Consider the following 24,706-nt stretch of genomic DNA (forward strand, 5'->3'; position numbering starts at 1 on the left):
GCGTAAGAAGATAGCTAAATAAAATTTATGTAATATGATAGGTTTTAGATCATTTTGGATATTATATCATAATCATAGATTTTGGATTGTACAATTCTTAATTTCTTTAATTTTTTCGATTTTGGATCACAATTCTTAATTTCTTCACTTGCACAATTCTTAATTTCTTAACTTTCATGCACAATTCATAATTTCTTAAGTTATATGCACCACATTTCTAAATTTTTAGAAAAAACGCACGTGGTGTTGGCAAAACCGCGCAAATAGAAGCCCAAACCCAGACGATGTTGGCAAAACCGTGCCATAGAAGCCCATTTAGCAGCCCAAGCCCACGCGGTGTTGGCAAAACCGTGCGGTTTTTAAATTGTGTGAGTAATTTGATACAACACCAAAGCTGGAACCAAATATTGGCCAATTTGGTGTTTGGTTTGGTGTTTTTTTGGTGTTTTCATCAACATGTGACTCTCCTAAAGTTGAAAAAACACGAAATTATTAGAAATTTAGTGTTTGATGCTAGGTTGATATCACTCCTAAAGATGCTCTTAATCCTCTTATATTTGCTAATTTCAAAATATTTGGTGATTGACACTTAATAATACTAGTCTCCTAACGACTAGACTGTTGGTCCATGAAAGAGCCATAAGATTGCCCGCTGATCGGCCTGGTTAATATGGATCCGGCCCTGGATCTGCTGGACCAATTTCTTTTAGGAAACCAAATTGATGCCCACGCAACCACGCTTATGACTTCGGATGACTATAACTCTATATATGGGTGGGTACAGCCGTGCAAGTTGAATTGATTCTCCTTTTTGTTGGTGGACGTAGCCAAGTAGGCATTGCCGAACTACAATAAAACATTTGGTCTCTTTCTTCTTGTTGTTCCTCAAGAAGAGTGTGAGGCACACCAATTCAATTCAACGGAAGCGGTGACAAACAATAGTATGATGGACCAGCGTTCGGCGAACTGTCAACCCCGCCCAAACTAAATCAAATGGTCGTGTAACTTCAAGAATTAGAATAGAAATAGTCCATGTACAAAATTCTAAAAAGATAGGTACTTGGGCTTGCAACTAAGACAAAACCTGAATAACCAAGTTGGTCATTAAGCGACAAGTCCTCACGACCTCACCCCTAAGCTACCTGCCCGAGAGTCTTTGAAGATTTTTTTTTTCTTTCCTCAAGCTTATTTACATTACCAAGAAGGTAAACACTTTACTATAAATGTGCTCATCTGCTATCCATTGATCAGTGAAGACCAACTTAGCATCCATATTGTGAAATTCAAGTATTCAATATTTCAACATAGTTATTCCGTTTCCATCATATTCAGCAAATAAAATACTCTCCAAAACATAAAAGTCTGACTCACAGAAAACAATCTCAAGCGCTTTACATGAATGGTTGGCTACTCCTTTTCTCAAGGACCCATCCTCACTTTTGCTGAGGCAGAAAAATACAGAAGACTTTGTATGTGAAGGAAAAAAGAATTGAACTATAGTCACCAGCAAAGCTGGATGCAGTGCAACCCAGCTCACTTCCATCACTTATTAAACACTGTAAGAAAGTGTGGGAACCCAATTCTTTTCTATTGTTTTATCTCTGTCAACGGCGCAAATCATGCTAAAAGACCAACACAAAAGCCTCCAATGCAACTGCTACTGATGATGATGTTGGGGGTTTATGATTTTAGTTACTCTGTAATCTGAATATACAAAGGTCCTACTATTCTAAATGCAAAATCCATAGAAAAGCCTTTAAAACATCAAAACCACCAGTGCAACTTGTGTCACAAGCACCAAATGCTCCAAAACAAACCCATCCTCATGTACTTTGCACCCTCTGAACCAAATGCCAAACGTCCAAAAACCCATCAAGAGGATTTCAGAAACTGAACTTCCATCACTTCCATACCTCCCATGAAGCCAATAAAGATGCATCTCTAGAGTCTATAACCTGAAAAAGTACTATACAGAAAATGCAAACAACATCCTGACATAGAAGTATAGAACCATGATCTCTTCATGCTTCAGAAACAAAAATAGTCTCACACACAACTCTCAAATGCCGCAGAACTTAATAACCAGCATCTATCAGACTCAAATCTGCAACACACCAACATATTTAACTCTTACTTGGTCAAAATCTCTTCTATCTCATACCCTCACCATCCAGGCGACTGATTCATTCTCAATCACAGTCTCTCTCTATCCATCAACCTTCTCATTCTTCAAAAACCGGTCTGGTTCAAAATCTATGAACCTCAACCACCATCACTACAGAATTAAGCTCTTCTGGGATTTCAATTGTGCTAAATTTGCGCGCAATTCAGCGGAACCCAAGTCATGTTTTTACCTTGCTATCTCCCACAATGCATGCATTGAATTCTTCCTTGGTGACCTTGAAGACACTGCATTACGACGTTCTAGCGCCACTGTAATAAGCCCATCTTCTGAACCAACACTGCTATCTAGACGTGAGCATGTTTTTGGACAAAGACATTATATGACTAGAGCTCAGTTCTTAGGTTCAGATCATGAAATTGGAATTGAGTGCGCAGGTGGAACGTTAAGAGTGAAGGTAGATGGTGAAGTGGGCCTGGTTGTGAAAAGGTTAGTATGGAAGTTTAGAGGGAATGAGAGAATCATAGTTGGTAATTCAGCCATTGAATTCTATTGGGATCTTTTTGATTGGGTTGCAGGTGGTGGTGGTGGTCATGGTGTCTTTATGTTTCAAGTAGGGGATGGTGGGGTTTGGCCAGAGATGGTTGGAATGGAGAAGAGATTGATGAAGAAGAGCTTATCATTTTCACCATCAATGTCATCGTCACCTTCCCCGTCTTGTTCAAGTGTTTTGCAGTGGGCAGATGGGAGTAGTGATGGGGGAAGAACGTCTTGTGCTTCATCTACAAAGTCCTGTGGGAGTGGAGGATTCTCTTTGCTATTGTTTGCTTGGAAAAGTAGTTGAACATTTAAATTTTCATTCCAGTAAGCAGAGAAGAAACAAAGAGAATCTGATATTCTTAATTGAATTACATTTCTCCTTTTTATCAAGTTTTTTCCCAATATTTTCGTGATTATTTCCGTGACTTGCCAAACACAGAACACACTATTACATTGCACTTGTTGCGTGATTGAAAATTGAAACTAGAGCAGCCCAGCTTTTGATAATCTATGTACATTAATTAGTTTGTATAGGTGCACGTACTTCTAGTCGTATTATAGCATATATGTTCTTGTTACTTTGTTTACTACTAAGGTTCCTCTCTCCCAGGGGAAATCTTGTATATATACCTGTCGTAAGTTTAGAAAATAAATACCTCTAGTCCTCAGCTATCTATGGCAACTAATGGGCTATTTGTTTTTTTGGGTTAAGTTATAAGAGGGTCTTATAAGACCATGTGTTATAAGAGGGACTTATAAGATGGTCTTATAAAGTGGTTTGTTTTTCATTTTAAGTTCCTCTTATAAGCACTTGTAAAAATAGAAAAAACAAATACATGACATTTTATAGATGTTTATTTGACAAATATAACCCTACTTTACATCACATTTAACTTGAATAGATTAATTTGAAACAAACGTATAGTTTGATTTTCGGTTTCAAATCAATTTTGATAATTAGAATATCGATTTTAAAAAACTATCTTAATTGGCGGTGGTGGTGGTAGTAGTGGAGGTGATGATATTGGTTTTAATAGCGCGGTGGTAGTGGTAGTAGTAGAAGTGGTGGATGTCTTAATAGCACGGTGGTGGTGGTGGTGGTGGTGATAGTCTTAATAATACGGTGGTAATGGTAGTGGTAGTGGTAGTGGAGGTGATGATACTGGTCTTAATAACACGGTCGTAGTGATGGTGGTGGTGGTGGTAGTGGAAGTGGTGGTGATTTTAATAGCACGGTGGTGGTGATGATGATAGTCTTAATAGTACGGTGGTAGTGGTGGTGGAGGTGATGATGGTGGTGGTGGTGATGGTGGTGGTGGTAGTGGCGACAGTGGTGGTGGTGGTGGTAGCCGGTGGTGGCTAGGGCAATGAAGTTATTTGGAGAATAAGATAATGAAAAGGGAAGAAGAGAGAAATGAGGCTAGGGGTATATGAACGGGGGTGTTTGAGTCATTTTTCAAGTTATAAGACTTATAGAATTTAAGTAGATCCAATTTTGGTACTTATAGAATTGGAGCCTCTTATAAGACATTTCTAGTAGAATGCCTCTTATAAAAGGCAAAAAACAAACCAAAAAAATGTCCAAAATCACTAGGTCACATCTTATAAGAGGTTATAAGGCTTCAAGGTCTTATAAGAGGCAAAAACAAATGGCCCCTAAGACTGTAAGAGACTTATAGCTAAATACAGCACTTTCCTAGTTCCTACTGACACACCAATAAAAAATCTTATGTGTGTTGTGCAACGGAAGTGATAACAACTACAAATGACGATAACAACAACAACAACAACTTGAGATGAGTGGTGAATCACAACCAACCAAAGCAAACAAAGTATCAACTATGCAAGAAATAACCAACCAAGTAGTAGAGACACAAAGATTTAAATAGTTTGGCTTACGCCTAATCCACAACCAAATGAGAAGTTTCAAATTGAGAGAATCAAATAGTGTTACATACTCACCTTGTTCAATAGAACACCCAAAGTCCCCTTTTAGAAGAACTCACAAATCTCTCATCACCATTTGGTTAAAACCCTAACTTTGTTTTTATAGTGTAGCTGAAATTTCGGAGGAATACGAAATTTTGGCTCATTTCGGCATATAGCTACCAAAGGCCCATTAGGCCCATCATCCTATCAATTCTCCACTTCGGCGAGAATTTCTCAAATTCGAGCTGACCAATCTACTACACCAAACCAAAACAAACAAATGTCTCGAAGAACCAAGCAAATGTCCCGAAGGACCAACAACGACTGCACCACATAATGGTTGCCTACGTACCCTCTAAACAGGATCAAGCCAATTGTAGTTCACATTTGCTCATAAGAGCCAAATCATCTCAAATGAAGGATACGAATTAAGTCCAAGCGTTGGTGGAACTTGACTTCAGAAACCACTTTAGTTAACATATCAGTGGGGTTATCCTTGGTGTCTATCTTAGTAAGTAAGATATCACCCTTTTCCAAAATCTCTCTAACAAAGTGAAACCGCACATCAATGTGCTTCGTTCGGGCATGATGAACTTGGTTCTTGGCCAAATATATAGCACTCATGCTATCACAATGAATCTTAAGCCTATCTTGCATAATTCCCAAATCACTCAAAACAAACTCTGCAACCAAATAGCCTCTTTCATAGCCTCAATCACTGCCATATATTCTGCCTCTGTTGTAGACAATACAACCGTAGACTGTAAAGTAGACCTCCAACTCACCGGAGCACCAGCTAAAGTAAATACATACTCAATAGTGGACCGACGCTTATCCAAATCACCTACATAGTCAGAGTCCACATAATCCACACAGAGCTGACTAGTATCCCTCTCAAACTTCAAATCAACATCAAATACAGTACCAAGAATGTACCGTAGAATCCATTTCACAGCTTGCCAATGTTTCTTCCCAGGATTGTGCATATACCTACTAACAACACTAATAGCTTGTGAAATGTCCGACCTAGTACATACCATCGCATACATCAAACTACTAACAACGCTAGCATATGGAACATGAGTCATGTACTCACGTTCCTCATCGGAACGCGGAGACATAGTAGCACTAAGTTTAAAATGAGGGGAAAGAGTACTCACAGACTTAGTGTTCCCATCAATACCAAACTTCTGTAGTACCTTCTTCAAATATGTCTTTTGAGACAACCAAACTCTGCCCTTTGCTCTATCTCTCTGAATCTCCATGCCAAGAATCTTCTTAGCTTCACCCAAGTCTTTCATCTCAAACTCTGAGGACAAAAGTTGTTTCAACTTATCAATCTCAGTCTTGCTTCTTGAGGCTATAAGCATATCATCAACATACAAAAGCAAGTAGATGAAATAACCATCATGTAGTTTGCGAAAGTAGACACAATGATCATAATGACTTCTTGTGTACTTAAGCCCTAGCATAAACCGATCAAACCGCTTGTACCACTGCTTGGGAGTCTGTTTCAAACCATATATCGATTTTTTCAGTTTACACACCAAATCCTCATTTCCTACAACTTTAAATCCACTCGGCTGAGTCATATAGATCTCTTCTTCTAAATCACCATGTAAAAAAGCAGTTTTTACATCGAGTTGGGATAGCTCCAAATCATACTAAGCTGCCAAGGCCTAAAGGATGCGTATGGAGGAGTGATTCACAACCAGAAAAAACACATCATTATAATCAATCCCCTCCCTTTGAGCATAGCTTTAGCTACCCATCTTGCCTTGTAACGTAACTCATCACTTAGAGATCCTTCTTTCAATGCAAACACCTATTTTCTGCCAATCGCCTTCTTACCCTTAGGTAACTTTCTAAGCACCCAAGTATCATTCTTATGAAGATATTGCATCTCCTCATCCATAGTTTTCTTCCACCTTTCTGATTGCGAGCACTTGATTGCTCCATAATGTGAGGAATAAACATCTTCGTCAATGCTTTCAATAACGGAAAGTGCATAGGTAATATAATCGGTTAACCAATACAATGGGGAAACATTCCTTTTAGATTTACCAGTTGCAATAGGCTCATGAACTGGGGAGCCAAAGGACCAACATTAATTTGCTCCTCTAATCGAGCCACATTCTCTGCATCATCATCTGTTCCATCACCTGTATTCACTACTTCTGTGTCTTCAACTGGAACATCAACTGACTGACTACCTATGGTTGCCAATCTACTAGATACAGAACCATCTGGACTAGGTGAAAACGCATCAATCTCCACCTACTGCAATACCTCTTTGGACATACTCTTCACCTGCTGAGAGTCAGCAGATTTCAACACAAAAGCCTCATCAAATGTCACATCTCTGCTCAAGACAAACTTCTTATCTTGTGGATCCCATAACTTATAGCCTTTAACTCCACCTTTCAGACCCACAAAGATAGCTTTCTTTGCTCTAGGATCCAACTTGCTCTATTTGACATGAAAGTAAGCAGGACACCCAAACATATGAAGAGAATCATAATCTTGAGCAGGTTTACCAGACCAAACCTCCGTATGAGTTTTACCTCCAATTACAGATGAAGGCAACCTGTTAACAAGGTAGCATGCATAACTCAAAGCCTCAGACCAAAACACTTTGCCCAATCCAGCATTGGACAACATACACCGCACCTTCTCCATTAGAGTACGGTTCATACGCTCAGTTACCCCTTTCTGTTGTGGCATACCTTTCACTGTGAAGTGTCTCTCTATTCTCTTATCCTGACATACTTGTAAGAACGGATCACTCGTGTATTCACCACCATTATCAGCACGGAGTCTTTTGATCTTTCTGCCAGTCTGAGTTTCAATCAACTTCTTCCACTTCACGAAAATATCTAGGACTTCATCATTGTTTCTCATGGTATATCCCCACAAATGCCTAGAATAATCATCAACAAAGGTCACATAATAATGTTTGTTCCCTCCAAGAGATGCATTCCTGGAAGGACCCCAAACATCCGAATGAACATAATCAAGGGTTCCACGCGTACGGTGGATAGCGGTGCCAAACTTCACCCTTGTCTGCTTGCCCAGAACACAATATTCACAAAAATCTAACTTACATGTCTTAGCACCTTTCAACAGTCCCTACCTCACTAATGCTTGCAAAGACTTCTCACCTACATGTGCAAGACGCATATGCCATAATTTGGTGACCTCCTTAGCAACTGTCTCTAAATGCTCAGTAACAGCTACTTCCCTAGTAATTGTACTACCCTTCAAATAGTACAAGTTATTCTGTCGTATGTCTTTCATGAAAACCATTGCTCCCGAGACTAACTTCATAACACCATTTGCAATAGCTACCTTGTAGCCCTTAGCCTCCAAAAAACCAACAGAGATAAGATTCTTCTTTAATGCGGGAACATATCTAACATCTTCCAATTCCCAAACCATTATATCATATATCTTGAGACGAATATTACCTATCCCCAAAGTGCGACAAGGTTGATCATTCCCAATCAACACATCTCCACTATCAAGCTCCTTGAAGCTTGAAAACCACTCCCGTATGGGACAAACATGATATGTAGCATCCATATCCAAAATCCATTCACTAGAGTCAATGAAACAAATACTAGATGTAACGGCAAAAGAAAAATTGGAACCATCCGAATCATTGCCTCCCTGAGCAATGCTGACATTGGCTTGTTTCTGCTTGGTATCTTTCATCTTGTGTTTTAACTTCTTACAGTCCTTTTTCCAATGCCCAACCTCATGACAAAAAGCACACTCATCTTTGGCCAAAGTTCGCCCTCTTGACTTAGAACGAGATTTCCCTCTTCCTCCACTAGAATTCAGGCGGTCATTAGACCTCCTTCTTACCACAAAAGTAGAACTTGTTGACTCTTTTGACTCCCTTTCATTATTGTTCATCATATCCTAATTTGTCAACATAGTCTGCACCTCAGAAAAGTTCAAAGATTTATTTCCAAACATAATGGTGGTTTTTATATGCCCATACTCCTCCTTAGGAAGATATCTCAACAAATAGAAAGCTTTGTCCTCATCTTTCGTTTCTTCTTCAATATTCAACAAGTTGATAAGTAACTTATTGAACTCATTCATATGTTGGGCCAATGAAACACCTTGCTTCTTTCTCATTTCATATAACTTCTCTTTCATAAATACATGACCTTCCATTGTCTTATCCAAATACTTCTATTCAAGGATTCTCTAGATTTTCTTGGCCGAAGTCTCATTGAGAACAAAGTACTTCACATCCCTAGCCAAACAAGATTTTATGATACCACAAGCTCGTCTATTTTTCTTAACCCAAACACTCTCCTCTATATCCGTTGGATTTTCATCTAACACATCATCTAAGTATTGTTGGCATAGTGCATCTATAACTTCACAACGCCACATACTAAAATTGTTAGATCCATTGGATTTCTCCACATCAATTCTCGCATGATTGATATTCAAAGTCGTAGGAGATTTCTCCTTAGACGTAGAAGTCGTAGGAGTAATGGTGGACTTCGTCGACATACTATTCTCAAACTTTCACACACCCCCAAACAATCCACAATAACCAAAGAAACACCCTCTTCGTAATTTCAACACACACTTGATAGTTAAAAAAGAACCCAAATACCAACAACCACAATAATCAACTAAGAAACTCACTTGAGAATTTCTTCAAACACTTGGACTCCTCCAATAACCACAAGTATAAACCCAAAGTAGAACCTTGATTCCGAAACTAATTTGTTGGGCAACGGAAGCGATAATAACTACAAATGGCGATAGCAACAACAACAACTTGAGAGGAGTGGTGAATCACAACCAACCAAAACAAACAAAGTATCAACTATGTATGAAATAACCAACCAAGTAGTAGAGACACAAATATTTAAGTGGTTTGGGTTACGCCTAATCCATAACCAAATGAGAAGTTTCAAATTGAGAGAATCAAATAGTATTACACACTCCCCTTGTTCTATTGAACACCTAAAGTCCCATTTTAAAAGAACTCACTAATCTCTCATCACCTTTTGGTTAAAACCCTAACTTTGTTTTTATAGTGTAGTTAAAATTTCGACATATAGCTACCAAAGGCCCATTAGGCCCAACAGTGTGCTTATAGCGAAAAAGTGTATCATCGCAGTCTGTAATTGATGCACTAATCAGAGAATATGGTTACTCGCACTATTCTCGACACAATCATCTAGTGGTGCAGATGTATGCCCGATGTTTAAATGGGCAAAAGCGTGTGTTCAACTGTTGGAACGGATAGCCTGTGGGTTATGCATTCAATGCCATCTTTTTTTTCCGATAAACATGCATTCAATGCCACCATACTATATGCAATAGCACGTAGAACATTTTTTAACAATCAACTAAAGATATTCTGACACCATCCTAACAAACCAATCTGTGCAAATATATGTTGGGATTATATTTAGAACAAGAGCTTTAATGGTAACAAGATGAATGAAAGATGGGTTCAAGTCAAGCATCAAAATATCGAATTCGGTGAATATATCGGTGTATTTAAAAACTGATATATATCGGATATATCCATTTTTTTTGTGTTAGTCAAAATTTTGTTTTGTATGTTGATATATCAGAAATATCGTCGATTATATCAGAAATATCGTCTATTATATCGGAAACATCGACAATATATCGGTCAAAGTCAACAATTTATATCGGATATATCGGTCGATATATATTGTTATATCGGAAATTCCAATATATATTGAGAAAAAAAGATTCAATATTCGGTGGATATATATCGGATATATTGATGTCAGTGTACCCAAAAAACGATATATATCCTTGGTTCAAGTCGTCCTCATCACCAACAGAGTTGAATTTGAAATGCCATAAAAATGGTAAGACCCACAGAAGGTTACAAATAAGAATGAAGTTCATTTCAATGATTCCCTCACCCTACTGGGGGCCAAGAGCTCAAAGAATCAAAAAATCAGACATGAATACAAAAGCCAAGGTAATTCAATAAATGATAATAGCAGTACTAGAAATGTCCAGGGTACAATGCCCGCATGCAACATCCATTCAGATAGTAGAAAAAAAGCATTCATAGTTATCATATTGAGTACAAGGCTAGCAGAGTACTACTAGCATTTGCATATCTCTTTGTTGGTGCTTGTGACAGGAAGCATGACTTGTGATACATGATGATGAGATCCATCTGTAAATATCCTCCGCTCTCAAACCAATCACTACAGCACACGTGTCAACAGAACAGGTCGTATCTTCACAGCTCGTATATCCCTAGATCGTACTACACCACAAGGACCTAATCACGACCCAAATTCAGGTTGTCCCAAATATCAAATACAGTCATACATAGAAACAAATGATCTACTGCGATCCTGAAGCTCAGTCAACACACCAATAAAGGAGACATTTACTTTGTAACAGCAGGAGTAATGACGAATCATCAAGATAACACAAAATATGGATTTACACTTGACAACGGCCTGAAGCAAATAAGAAAAGTCAGACCAAACATTTATAAGTAGAGAGATGAACTACGTAAAGCTTGATTCAAGTTTACCCAAAAAACTTGATATATACGTAGGTAACTCTTATCCCAAGCAAGAGTGCAACCATTCCCCCTCAACCTCAACATCAGGTTGTAGGTAGAAATTCACACATCTACATTGGTGTCATCTGCCGGTTCGTTTCCTTGAGAAAAACACCCACACTATTTTCTCAAGCCCACGAAACTGGTTAAAAAACCACCATAGAAGAACAACTAAAAGCTATAGTAGATCAAGTAAAGTTTCTTCAGGAATCATTTACCACGCTCCAGCAAGAAAACCAAACTATTCGTGAACAAACTACTTCCAACACTAACAACCTGGTCCCAGACGCAATTAAAAACAACGCAGTCACAACCCTCACTACAACCACCAATCAACTTAACGTCTTGAGGACTTCGCCCAGCGGTTGGAGAAGTCAAGCGAAAAAGCCAGCACAGCCCAGATCGTTCAGAAGATGCTCCAGTCATACAAAGCGTCACCATTCACCATAGAAGTCAATGACAAACAACCTCCCACTGATTTTATCCAGCCAAAGTTCCCGTTGTACGACAGTAGCTCGTGTCCAGGCCAACACATAGCTCGTTTAAGCCAAATCCTGGTGCTCTACATCGCTCCAGACTTTGACTACCTAAAATGCAAACTCTTTCCAGCCATCTTGAAGGACAGAGCATTAGACTGGTTCTACACGCTAACTTTTGATTCAGTCTACAACTTTGACAAGCTGACCAAGTCATTTGCAGCAGAGTTCATCCACAACAGGAAGAAGCAAGTCGACCTAGACTCGTTGTTCCAGCTGAAGCAAGCACATGGTGAGACTATTCACGCTTTCTTAGGACGTTTCAAAAAGGAACTACTTGATAGGGTTATATACTAAAAGCATTACTTTTGTATTAGCTCTAATTCTTTATATTTTGAATGAGAATCATATGGGCAAATGTTATGCATATTATATATGTTATTAGTTATATGCATGTGTCTAATACTTTATGTTGTAGATGATATGGTGTGAACACACGTAAGATCATATCATCGCATCTTTATAAAGTATAAGTAATCATTCACAACCTAGATGGATTTGGACAAACCATTGGTACAGTTGTAGTATAATATGGTATTAGTCTATCTTGAGTATAGGATTACACTAGTACACTTTGTGTGTATTGAACAGGACCAAGTGAAGTTGTTTCTCCTTATACTGACTATATAAGAGAACAAATTATGGCTGCTTGTCCTCCTAATCCGGATATAATAATGGATACTTACATGCATTGTACATTAGTTTAAATCATCAATAAGTGAGATTCATTTGTGAATCAACAAACTCGATGGATTGGGTAATGACATTGTATGTAAGGTGTGCTGTTGATTATAGAAGGAATTCGTGTCCCGCAAGAAGTCGGGTTGATGATGTCCCCTTGAGGAGCTCAAAAAGATTGTCATGTAAACCCTGCAGGTGGATTTATTCCGACATGACAATGAGGTTGAGTGATACTACTCAAGGACATAAGAAGTCAATAATGTAGTTGTCGGTAACTTGACTTAATCAACGGACATTCGATATCTTAAACACGGGGAGATCAACGAGCATATAATATGGAGTCCATAAACGCTGACACGTAATTTGGGATTAGGACGGTACTGCAACAATGGCCTTTAGTGGAATAAGTCATTTGTTGATGGACTTGGGCCGTGTGTTCTGGGCGAACATGGGAAGCCCAAGCCCGTCAGGAGGCCCAACCCTAATTTCTCCTCATGGTCCCTGTTGTAGCCTATAAATAGAATAATCTCTCTCTGGCCGAAATGGACTATTCACTGGTTCTGAAAAAGAGGCAAGAAAAGTAGATCTGAATTCGTTTATGATCTTGAGAGAAAGAAGGGGATTGGTAGATCGTTGTCCACACAACGTCCAATCTATTCTAAAGGAATACAGCAGAAGATCAAGGAGTTGATTATTTATTTCAGATTTGATAAAGCTTGGATTCTCAGAGTTATCTAAACCGATTCTCAAAGGTATGTTTTCCAATCACAAATCGTGGACACCCATTAATTCCGCTACGCGTGGTGTTCACGGTTTGTAGAAATAGTCATTCTGAAATAACGGTTCCTACACTACTATCAATGGAGCCAGGCCTCAAGGACAGCTTTGCAACCTCGGCATTCACCAATGCCATCCTAGATGACTCCGAACTAGCAGGGTCTCTCATGCACAATAAGCTAGAATGCCTAGATGACCTGTACCACAGAGTCGACAAGTACATGAAGTACGAAGAATGGATGGCCCAGCGCAAAGGCAAATAAGTCCTCGCAGTAAGCGATAAACGGGGACCCAAAGAAAACAATCATTACTCAGGCAACAACAAGGGCACCAACTCCCAGAAGCCATCATACACTAAAAGAGAATTCTCTAACTTCTCTAAGACGCCAAGCCATATCCTGAAAAAGATATATACATGACCTTACTTCAAACCAAACATCAACAAGGTGATAGCAATACCAGGACGTCCATACTGCCACTTCCACAAACTCCACCACTATGACACCGATGAATGTTGGAGCCTCAAGCACTACCTCCAAGACTTAGTCGAAAAGGGAAAGCTGAAAGAGTTCCTACCAGAAAGCGACCTCAGGCATAAACTGAATGCCAACCGCAACAGAAGCAGGAGTCGTAGTCATGAACGACCTGCATGCAGAAGGAGCAGAAGCATAACAACCCGACGATCTAAATTTCCAGGTCGGTTGAAGCACAACAGGCGACATCACTCCTCCAATCATGAAGAGGAAAAGGTAACCACATGATTACAGACACCTCCAGTAATGAAACCTCCGGTCGTGAAAAGCGCAGGCGCGTAGGAGCACTGCAAGAAATCTACCGCCTATCCCATAAAGCTGAAGTGATCACTCCTATCAGCTCTCAAACTACAACCGCAATATCATTCACCGAGAAAGATCTCGACAAGGTGTGCCTACCCCATAATGATGCTCTGGTAGTGCACGTCAAGATCAACGGATGGACAGTCAAGCGGGTCCTAATCGATCCAAGTAGCTCCTGCGACATCTTCTTCTACAAAACATACAAGGATATGCACCTACTAGACTCGGTGATGATAGAGTCAAATGCACCACTCTACGGGTTCAATGGAGACCGCACAGATGCCATTGGAGACGTCATCATACTAGTCTCCATTGGAGAAAAAGAAGACATGGTTAAGACCTCAACACGCTTCAGTGTGATTGATGTCAAGTCCTCATACAATGCCATCTTAGGACGCAGGTGGATTCATAAGATCCAAGCAGTTCCATCAACCTTACACCAAGTCTTGCAGTTCCCCGGACCGCGAGACATTATTGAGCTCAGAAGCAACCAACTAGAAGCTCATCGATGCAATAAAGTAAGCACAACAACTAAGGCCAAAGCTCAGGTTGTCCAGACAAATGACATCCCAAAGCTGCAAGATCCTCAAGCTTCCGACCCTCCAGCACCAGCAACAGACAAGCTTAAGGAAAAACAAGCACAAGTCGAACCAGAAGAGAAAGTCAATTTGGGAACAAATAATGACCCAAAATTTGTTTATATAGGGGTTGATTTAGACCCCAAGCTCAAGGAGCAACTTGTCAATTTTCTATCTCTCAATAAAGATGTTTTTGCTTGGTCGTATATCGATATGCCAGGAATCGACCCTCAGGTCGCTTGCCACAAATTAAATGTAGATTCAACTATAATGCCTATCAAACAACGACCTTGGAAACTAGCACTCAAATTTCAAAAAGTCATCAATGAAGAGATAGAAAAACTCAAAAAGGTTGGATTCATCATAGAGGTTGAATACCCGACCTGGTTAGCTAACATTGTAGCCGTTCCTAAGAAAAATGGCCAAGTATGACTCTGCATCGATTTCACCAACTTCAACAAGCATTGCCTAAAAGATAACTTCCCCTACCCAGGATTGACATATTGGTAAACCAAACTTGCGGCCATGAACTTTTATCATTTATGGATGCACATAGCAGATACAATCAGATACCACTTGCAGAAGGGACCAGGAAAAGACATCCTTCATAACCGAACAAAGAACGTTCTTCTACAACGTCCTACCATTTGGCTTGAAGAACGCCGGCGCAACCTACCAGAGACTTGTCACAAAAATGTTCAAAGACTTACTGGGCGACACTATGGAGATCTACATAGACGATATGGTAGTCAAAAGCGCAAAGGCTGGCGACCACATTTCTCACCTGCAAGAAGCCTTTGAAAGGTTGTGCCAAAACAAGATGAAGCTCAACCAAGCAAAGTGCGTATTTGGGATAGCCTCAGGGAAATTCTTAGGATACCTCGTTTCACAAATACGCATTAAAGCAAACCCAGAACAAATACGAGCTCTCCTTGAAATGCCAGAACCAACTTCCAAACAACAAATACACAAGCTATCTGACATGGTTTCAGGCCTCAATAGATTCATCTCATGTGCATCTGACAAATGCAGACCGTTCCTGCAAATACTAAAGAAGGGCACAATATTCACATGGACAGACGAATGCCACAAAGCTTTCAACGACCTGAAGGCTTACCTATCAACTCTGCCCGTCTTGTCTAAACCAAATGAAGGAGAAACACTGGGGCTTTACCTTGCGACTACCGATTTTGCAATCAGCTCTGTTATCTTCCGCGAAAGCGAGGGAATCGAAAAACCAGTCTATTTCACCAGAAAGATATTGGCAGAGTCAGAAAAACATTACTCTCCAATTGAGAAAACAATGTTATCTTTGTTATACTCTACTCACAAGTTTCGACCATACTTCCAGGCTCACGGCATCAAGGTCTTAACAGATGTACCCATCAAACAGGTCTTGAGTTCCACCAACAAAACAGCCCGCATGGCCAAATGGGCTGAAGAACTCGGATAATATCACATCGAATTTTTTCCTAAATGTCTCGCAAAGGTCAGGTCGTTGTTGACTTCCCCGTCAAAGATATTAACTGGGAACCCGAGCCTATTACTTCACTCCATCAACCAACCACCCTAGACATAGAGCACCTCTACGTAGATGGAGCTTGCAACAACAGTGGTAGTGGACTAGGGGCTGTGTTAACTTCACCAAAATGAACCCAGCTACAAAAGTTAATAATTAAATATCGATTTCGCAACATCCAACAACGAAGCGGAATATGAAGCGTTAATCATAGGCCTCTGCATGGCACAACAATTACAAGTCCGAAAGCTTAAAGCTTACAGTGACTCGCAACTAATTGTCAAACAGATCACCAAAGAGTATGTGACAAATGGAGCAAACTTAGCCAAGTACGCTCAGGTCGTCAATGATATTATCAGCTCGTTCACAACATTCTCCTTGGAACGCATTCCCTGAGAGGATAACAGACATGTAGACAACTTGGCTTTCTTAGCCTCAAAAACCCAATATGCATGTCCCAGAACAGTTTACATTGACATCCTAGAGAGGCCCGCCTACCAACATGAAAGTATCAACAGCCTCACGGACTTCCAGCCCTCATCCGAAGAAGATATCACCTAATATTGGATAGGCCCATTTATGAAATTTATCTTACATGGCGAGCTCCTAGCAGAGGCAAGGAATGCTCGTGTCATACAATTTCCCGCTCCCAGATACACCGTGATCAACGAACGATTATTCCATAAATTCACAAGAGGACCCACCTAAGGTGTATAACTCCACGCGAAGGCCAGCTCATCTTCGACGAAATTCACAAAGGTGAATGTGGTAACCATGCAGGAGCAAGATCTCTGGCGCATAAAGCAATCACCCAAGGGTATTATTGGTCAGGCATGCACATCGAGGCAAAGAAGTATGTTCTCAAATGCCCACTAATGTCAAACATTTGGTCACAACCACCTATGTCCAGCACGGGAGTTGATCAACATAGCCAGCCCGTGGCCTTTCTATATGTGGGGGCTAGACATCATGGGACCATTTATCCCACAAAAGAAAACATGGGCTGAGGCTATCCCACTAGTTCAAGTCAAGGAAGTCCACGCCATCAACTTCATATGGACCAATATTATCACAAGATTTGGTCTACCCCACACCCTCATCATGGACAACAGAACCCAATTTGTCGACACGTAAGTCAAGGCATTTTTACAAAAGTGGGGCATCACTCAAGCATTTTCTACACCTAGATACGCGCAAAGTAATGGCTAGGCAGATGCCACAAATAAATCCATCAAAGAGAATCTCCAAAAGAAGTTGGAGAGCTAGAAAAGCCAATGGCCAAAACAACTCGAGAACATTTTATGGGCATACAGAACAACAACCCGAATCAGTACCAACGAGTCTCCTTTCACACTTTGCTTCGGAACAGAAGCAGTAATACCATCAGAACTTACAATCACAACTACACGTTCTGACATAGTCGAATTAGGAGAAAACGACAACATCTTATCCAAAGAAGTCAACCTCCTAGAAAAGCGAAGGGAAACTGCTGCAATATCCTTAGCTCGGTACCACCAAACTATCCAACGATCTTACAACAAGAAAGTCGTCCCAAGATCTTTCCAAGCTAGCGACCTAGTCCTCAAAAGGACTTTAGCACTAGCCAAACTTGACCCAACTTGGGAAGGCACATACATAGTTCATAGAGTCGTTGGAAATGGAGCTTACTAGATCAAAACTCAACTCGGTGATGTGCTTCCCCGACCTTGGAATACAACTCTACTCAAGCGTTTTTACCAATAATTTTTCTCCATATGTATCAATTAATATGAATAAAATTTCATCAGCATTTCGCGTATAAGTGTTCTCCTTGCATTACACGAGTACCACTCGTCTTGCACTCGCTGCCTGATCTGGGATATCAAAGTAACCGACCTAACACCAACGCCAGGGTTAAGCACGACTCAGCTATAATTACCACGCAAAGGTTAATTATCAATAAAATCCAATCCACGGTCCCCCAAAAGGACCGCAAATCAACTTAACACCAACGCCAGGGTTAAGCACGATTTAACTATAATTGACACGCAAAGGCTAATTATCAGTCAAATCCAATCCAAGGTACCCCCAAAAGGACCATAAGTCAACTTAAGGCCTTTGAAAGGGTTAAGTTTGACTCAACTATAATTACCACTCAAAGGCTAATTATCAGTCAAAAATCAATAAGAAGTTCCCCCAAAAGGAACCACTCAATCAATCCACACACCTAAGGACACGAAGAAACCTAGGTGCCAACTACATCTATCAGGTCGTGCAAAAATACTTACAACCTAAAAGCATCAGGCGATCTACCAAAATATGATAGGTCGTCGAGTCTACTACTATGCAACACAGGTCGTCAAATAACAAAACAAAAAGCAAGGGAAGCAATCACATTCATACAAAATTCACAAACAATCTCATTTCAAAACAAGTAAGCAATTTAAATACTTTACTTACTACAAAGTCGGTTAGATACTAGAGGCCCCCAAGTTATCCTGGGAAAACGACCTCACTATCCCCATAAAAAATAGAAGTTATTAGTATCAACAACAAAAGAAAATATAGTTCAAAAACTTCATCCATAATCAAACATATCACAAGAAGAAGAAAAATTAGTTGACACGAGACAAATTCTCCACATTCAAGGGGTCCAGATCGCAGCCTTCTTCACCAACAGAGCCACTAGCCGGATCACCACTTGCATTAGGCACTTCGGTGGCAGCATCCTCAGTTGGTTCGGGTACCGGTGCGCGTTATCGTCGTGTCGGTTGGTAGATCGGATCGCCTACTAGCATCTACAACAAGATTTCTACGATTCATTATTTGCAACCCCACTTTCAACAGACCTTTTTCAGGGTTTGTACTTACGTTCTAGTTCCATATAATCATCCACTAGAACATAGACATCACCACTCTCCACCAGATCAACCAGTCGTTGTACTCCTTCTGGGCTCGTTCAGCAATCGCTTGCGATTGCTTTGCTCTCAGCAATCCAATGCGCTACCTCCACCCTTGAAGAGTCAAGAGATGGCTGCAATAAAGCTACCTTCCCAACCAAATCTCCGACCTGAGCCCTCAGCCCCACCACTTCAGCTCGTTCAACTTCTTGCACATCCACCAATTTATCATAAGCCTCCTTGGCAACCTCTAGCTCCTTATACAGGTCAGAAATAGTTATCATCTCTCTCAACTTCCTATACATCGCCAAAACCTGACAAGACAACAAAGTAAGTTAGGAGTCAATATCACAAAGCACAAAACAAATCGTAGGTCGGAAGATATACTTACAAAATATATCGAGCGATCCATATCTTTCAGGTTCGCCTCCAAATCCTTCCTATTCTCCAAAGCATGCCTATCTCCATCTAGGGCAATATTCTCCAACAACCCATTAGCAACCAAAGACGACTTGAAACTACAGTCATTCTGTCTCACCAGCCGTGACAAACTAGTCACAGGGTCATAGTAGGTAACCGTCCTATCCAGAACGTCAAGCCTACCTACCTCGTCACGCTGGGAAGCACTCCCATCCCCTTTACATTTCTAGGTAATAGGCTCAGCATCACTAGCTTTCTTCTTACCCTTACCATTCGCCACAGCAACATCAGCCTCCAACTCTTTCAAATCCATTCTTTTCAGAGGAACCCGACCTGATGAAGAACGTCCCCCCTAATAGCAGGTCGTTCTTCACTCTCAGCCTTAGATCGCATTCTCTTAGCCTCTTCTGGCTCACCACCTTTAGTTTGTCTCTTCAAAAAAGGCTTCCGAACTGAAGAGATACCCTTACCTCCTTCCCTAGCTCATTTGAACACATCACGACTGCCAGCAGCAGCAGCACCTTTTGAACTCCTCCCCCTAGCATTTGACCCTTCATCTTTCTCCATTTCAAAATTAGAATCAGACTCAACACAAATCAACCGACGAGCCCTCTTTTTCTGCTCAGCCTTCTTTAAGTTTATCTTCGCACCACCTCGTCTTTTGAAGTAGTGTGTGCAACCTCCTCCAACAAAGACACTTTTTCTTCCCAACTTAGCCTAGCAAACTCTTCAATAGCTCCCGTACAAGTACGACCACGAATTACGACATCTGCAAAACAAACAAACGTCATAACGTAATCATATCAACTTGTAACCAAAACAAACGACCTACACATGAAAACAACCCACACAGATAGCGACCTACCATCAATCCTCACACAACGATTCTCCAAAACACATCCAGGAGGACAATAATTCCCCACAATCAACATAGACCTACGCCACAATTCCTCCTTACTCACACCAACAATCACCGATGATTTACCCCTCATCACTTGTAAACCAAAGTTCATAGCAGAAGACATTTTCACAGAGAAATACTCTAGCACATCAGACAAACAAATATTGTAACCTCTCCGTCCCAACATATCCAAAACATAAAACACCCTCCAACTATTACCCACAAATTGCAAATGTACCTTATCACAAAAGTGCAGAATGTCCAAGGTCAGATGTAAGAACGGCAACCTCAACCCAGCCTTCAGTTGGCCATACGTAATCACAACCCCACCATCTCGAGGAACATAGTCTGAACCAAAAACATTTTTCTCACTATTCATATCGTATATCATCAGATCGGGAATCTCCATCCCAAACTCCCTTCTCAAATCTCCAAAATTATCAAACACCGACCTAGGTACCACCTCCTCAGTCATCGTCTTCAATGAGGAAGACAATGACGCCTCATCTTCACTACAAACCCTAATGACACCACTGTCACCACTCCTTTACATTTCCCTCGATTCAAACATCCCCTCCTCATCACTCATGCTATCAGAAGTAATTGACATAGAAATTTTCGCTTTAACAAATCAAAATCACAGACAAGAAAGGAAAAAGAAAAGCATGCACCTGTTTTGGAGAAGAAGAAGATGGCTAGTTTAAGTTTCTTTCTTCACAACTGGTGGCAAATGAAGAGTCTTGGCAAACGAACCGACTTATAACTGCACAAAACCCAAAAAAAAACGTTGGCGTACCCAAAAAACCAAAATCATTACATATACTGACCACACCAACAAAAATGGTGTGACTTGGGTCCACGAATCTGAAATCCTTTTTTCCCGCATAATTTTCAAAATTTTCGATTTTCAAAAGCCCACCAGCTATGCAACACGTGTTCACTGTTTCAAATTTATTCTTTTCAACCCATCTCATCCTAACGAGTCAAACAGCATGTAAAGAATAAAAGGGGTTGTGTAAATACCCTCCATTCTCAAACCAATCACTATAGTATACGTGTCCACACACCAAGTTGTATCTTCACAGCTCATATATCCTTATATCGTACTACGCCACAAGGATGTAATCGTGACCCAAACTCAAATCGTCCCAAATATCAAATACAGCCATACATGAAAACAAATGATCTACCATAATCCTGAAGCTCAGTCAACACACCAATGAAGGAGACATTTACTTTCTAACAGCAGGAGTAATGATGAATTATCAAGAGAGCACAAAATATGGATCTACACTTGACAACGGCTTGAAGCAAATAAGAAAAGTCAGACCAAACATCTATAACTAGAGAGAGATGAACTACGTAAGACTTGATTCAAGTTTACCTAAGAAACTTGATATGTAGGCAACTCTTATCCCAAACAAAAATGCAGTCATTCTCCCTCAACCTCAACATCAGGTTGTAGGTAGAAATCCACACATCTACACCATCCATCACCAATCAAGATTACTCTACAATTTTTCTATGCAACACTTTTATAAAACACTTCAAATTCTTCCAAGCAAACAAAAAGTCCGAAACTCATGGGAACATATTATTTGGAGTCTTTTTTTTTTATATAGTGAAATATTATTTGGAGTCAGATTAGAGGTGGCACTACAAATTCCTATTAGTTCCCCAAAAAAAACAAAAACAAAACAAAACCTATGGAAACAAAGTTCAAATCTTATCAAGCATTATGTACTGTTTGCAACTGGAAAATAATATCCATATCCATATCCATATCCATATATATAACCCCACACAAATATAACTAAGAATTACTGCTAATGTGCTATGGGGTCTGGTAAGTTGGCTACGTATGAAATCCTACAACATTAGTTAATGCTACTAGTCAAATAATTGCCAACTCCAAATCTCTCTCAGTCGTCTTGGGAGAATTACTATACAACGCTTGGGGTATATATCTTATACTTTTTAACCATTACTGATAGTTTGGACAACGTTAAACATCAACATCATGAGCAATGACGAAGCTTTTCTTTGTGCATGTATGGTGAGCACAACTGAGAATACACCGCAAGTCAGAGGCTTTACAGTAGTACTAGGAAGGTCAAAAACAAGTTCAGAAGTAAAAGATCTGTATACATTGAATCGGTCAATAATAGTCAGTTGAGTATGAATCAACCGGGTTGTAAGTTGCAACCAGAAAAACCCGATGGTCCGATCTCAACTATCATGGTAATGCTCAGGGCCGGCCCTAGGTTTCAAGGGGCCCTATGCAAGCTCCCAAAAATGGGGCCTATATATTAATAAAAAAAAATAACAACAAAACTCGCAAAATATTTTTTTCTTACCAAATCACTTCTGACTGTCCAAGGGGATATGGAGGACATGGACCAAGCATCACAGAGTCAGACACTACCTTCTCATAAAACTTAATTGCACGGTCCAGATCAGTCACACGAAGCATAACTTGACACAGTGGCTCTAGAGTCGATCCCCTCTGGATTAGCTCAAAAGTATAGTCATCCAGATCCTTCACAAAAGCTATGACTGTCTCCCCACCTAAAACTGCACCAGGTTCACCTATGACCTTTCCTTCTTTGGCTCACATTTTCAACCAATTCATAAATCTGTAAATGAATGAAGTTAAGAAATTCAAGTTTCCATATATATCAACGACTATATAATCATTTTAATCTCCAGCTCAAACAAAACTTACATCTTCAGTTGCTATAGCAAAATGTCCAAAGCCTGATCCAATATCATAGCTATCCTTTCCATAGTCTACAAATCAGCATAGGCAAAACTCGCGGTGTGCGGCTTCTTTCCAGCTTCTTTCACTCTTCAAATTTTCTCAACTAAATTGGGTGTGGATTGTCTTAAAGAAGTACATCAAAAAAAGTGTAAAATTTAGTGGAACATGGCAAATTATTGACAGTATGGTAGAGAAAATGCCAAGCGTAACACTCATTATCTTGACGATCGTGCAAAAGTTGTATAATGCATTAGCCTTTGGAATAAAATAAAAAGCTGATCAGGAACGAAACAAAGGAAGAACAAATATATATAACATATTAACATAACATATATATAACTAAGTGTTACCCATCTTAGCAAAAGCATCAATAATATATATAACTTCTTAAAGGATACCATATAATAAAGTATATGGCTTTCTCTATCACAGCGATCTTATAGCCAATCAAAAACTACTAATAAACTACTATTAATCAAAAAATAGATCTTGAAGCATTTTTTACTTGCGAAATCACCGATTACGCTTGCATAGTCAATTTTCTCCACCAATCCCTTCTCAATGGACAACATAGCTAACCCATTCAATCTTTCTTGTGACATGCTTGACTGAAGGTAAGATTTTATCAATTTCAACTTTGAAAAGCTTCGTTCTCCGGATGCAAATCAGAATCGTATGGTTACTAATATTCTGTAAGAAATTCATGCATTTGGAAAACAACTAGCTGTTAACTTCAAATGATCCAACACATCAACTGCCTTCTTTATGCTTTCTGGCAAATCTTCTCTCAATATCTATAGTTCAGAAAGTAACTCCCTCCCATCAATATCAGATACTGTGTTGTGCTTCAAATACTTTTCAAGGTTCTCACAAGAAGCTTTTAAACTAGTATTATTTGCAAACTTCAACTTCTCCAAATCATACAAAAACCTAAAAGTTCCTTCAAAATTTTGAAATTCTTCAAATCGACTCCTTAATGAAGAAAGAGTTTGGTCAACTATATATATAAAGTAGTGGACTCTGAACAACTCTTCAGCCGATTGTGACAGTTCTTCAGTAGCATTCTCATCAAACTGTCTCTTTCTACGAATGATACGTTTTTCACGAAAAACAGATTCAACTTGCATAGCGATCGCGATCTCCTTAGCCTCTACCACGGCCTCATCAAATCCAAATACTCTATACCTCTCAAAATATGAAATGAGCCCTTCTAACTTCTTTATAGCTACATCCATGTGCATGTCTTCCTTTTGCAAGAGTTTGCTAACGAGTTAACTCAGAACAATACATTGTACCAAATAATCATGCCAACCAAGAATTCAAAATTTTCCAACTTCGTGTGTTGCTAAAGACTTCGGATCACTCTTTGTCTTTGGATCATCACTAGTATCAACCAAGTGAAGTAAAGCATCTCGAATCTGGGAGCTCGCTTTTTATCACTGCAACACCGTCCAAACGGCTTTCCCAACGTGTTGGTGCCAATGTCTTAAGAGTAAGACCACCTTGAACCTTATCTTTAAAAACTTGCCACCGCTTTGTAGATGAAGAAAACACCGAATATATACGTTGCATCACTCCGAAAAAAGATACAGCTTTTGGACAAAAGTTCGCCATATCACATAGAGC

General features: G+C 39.8%; 2 protein-coding genes and 1 long non-coding RNA gene across 4 annotated transcripts; 1 reads left to right on the forward strand and 2 right to left on the reverse strand.

The window, feature by feature from the left end:
- Positions 1–1,265: 1,265 nt before the first annotated feature.
- On the forward strand, positions 1,266–3,066 carry LOC147518126 (uncharacterized). The gene has a single exon (XM_086590073.1). The coding sequence runs from the start codon at positions 2,013–2,015 to the stop codon at positions 2,964–2,966; it is 954 nt and encodes a 317-aa protein (XP_086446199.1). The 5' UTR covers positions 1,266–2,012; the 3' UTR covers positions 2,967–3,066.
- A 15,506-nt stretch (positions 3,067–18,572) lies between these two features.
- Positions 18,573–23,136, reverse strand: LOC147518127 (uncharacterized). Of its 2 annotated transcripts, XR_015214003.1 has the most exons (5): positions 23,045–23,136; positions 22,677–22,955; positions 20,991–21,082; positions 19,390–20,187; positions 18,573–19,312 (listed from the first exon to the last, which is right to left on the reverse strand). It is a non-coding gene; the product is annotated as an uncharacterized LOC147518127 (long non-coding RNA). The 2 variants fall into 2 exon arrangements; XR_015214002.1 differs by having other exon boundaries at positions 19,390–21,082.
- A 738-nt stretch (positions 23,137–23,874) lies between these two features.
- LOC147518128 (uncharacterized) lies at positions 23,875–24,321 on the reverse strand. The gene has a single exon (XM_086593834.1). It carries the CDS (start codon positions 24,319–24,321, stop codon positions 23,875–23,877), a length of 447 nt encoding a protein of 148 aa, XP_086449960.1.
- Positions 24,322–24,706: the final 385 nt, after the last annotated feature.

The sequence above is a fragment of the Coptis chinensis genome, chromosome 2, assembly GCF_015680905.1.
Source record: "Coptis chinensis isolate HL-2020 chromosome 2, ASM1568090v1, whole genome shotgun sequence".
Taxonomy (NCBI): Eukaryota; Viridiplantae; Streptophyta; class Magnoliopsida; order Ranunculales; family Ranunculaceae; genus Coptis; species Coptis chinensis.

What these genes read in the sequence shown, in the direction of transcription:
- LOC147518126 (XM_086590073.1), top strand. Translation starts at nt 2,013, where the DNA reads ATGATCTCTTCATGCTTCAGAAACAAAAATAGTCTCACACACAACTCT.
- LOC147518128 (XM_086593834.1), bottom strand. Translation starts at nt 24,321, where the DNA reads ATGCACATGGATGTAGCTATAAAGAAGTTAGAAGGGCTCATTTCATAT.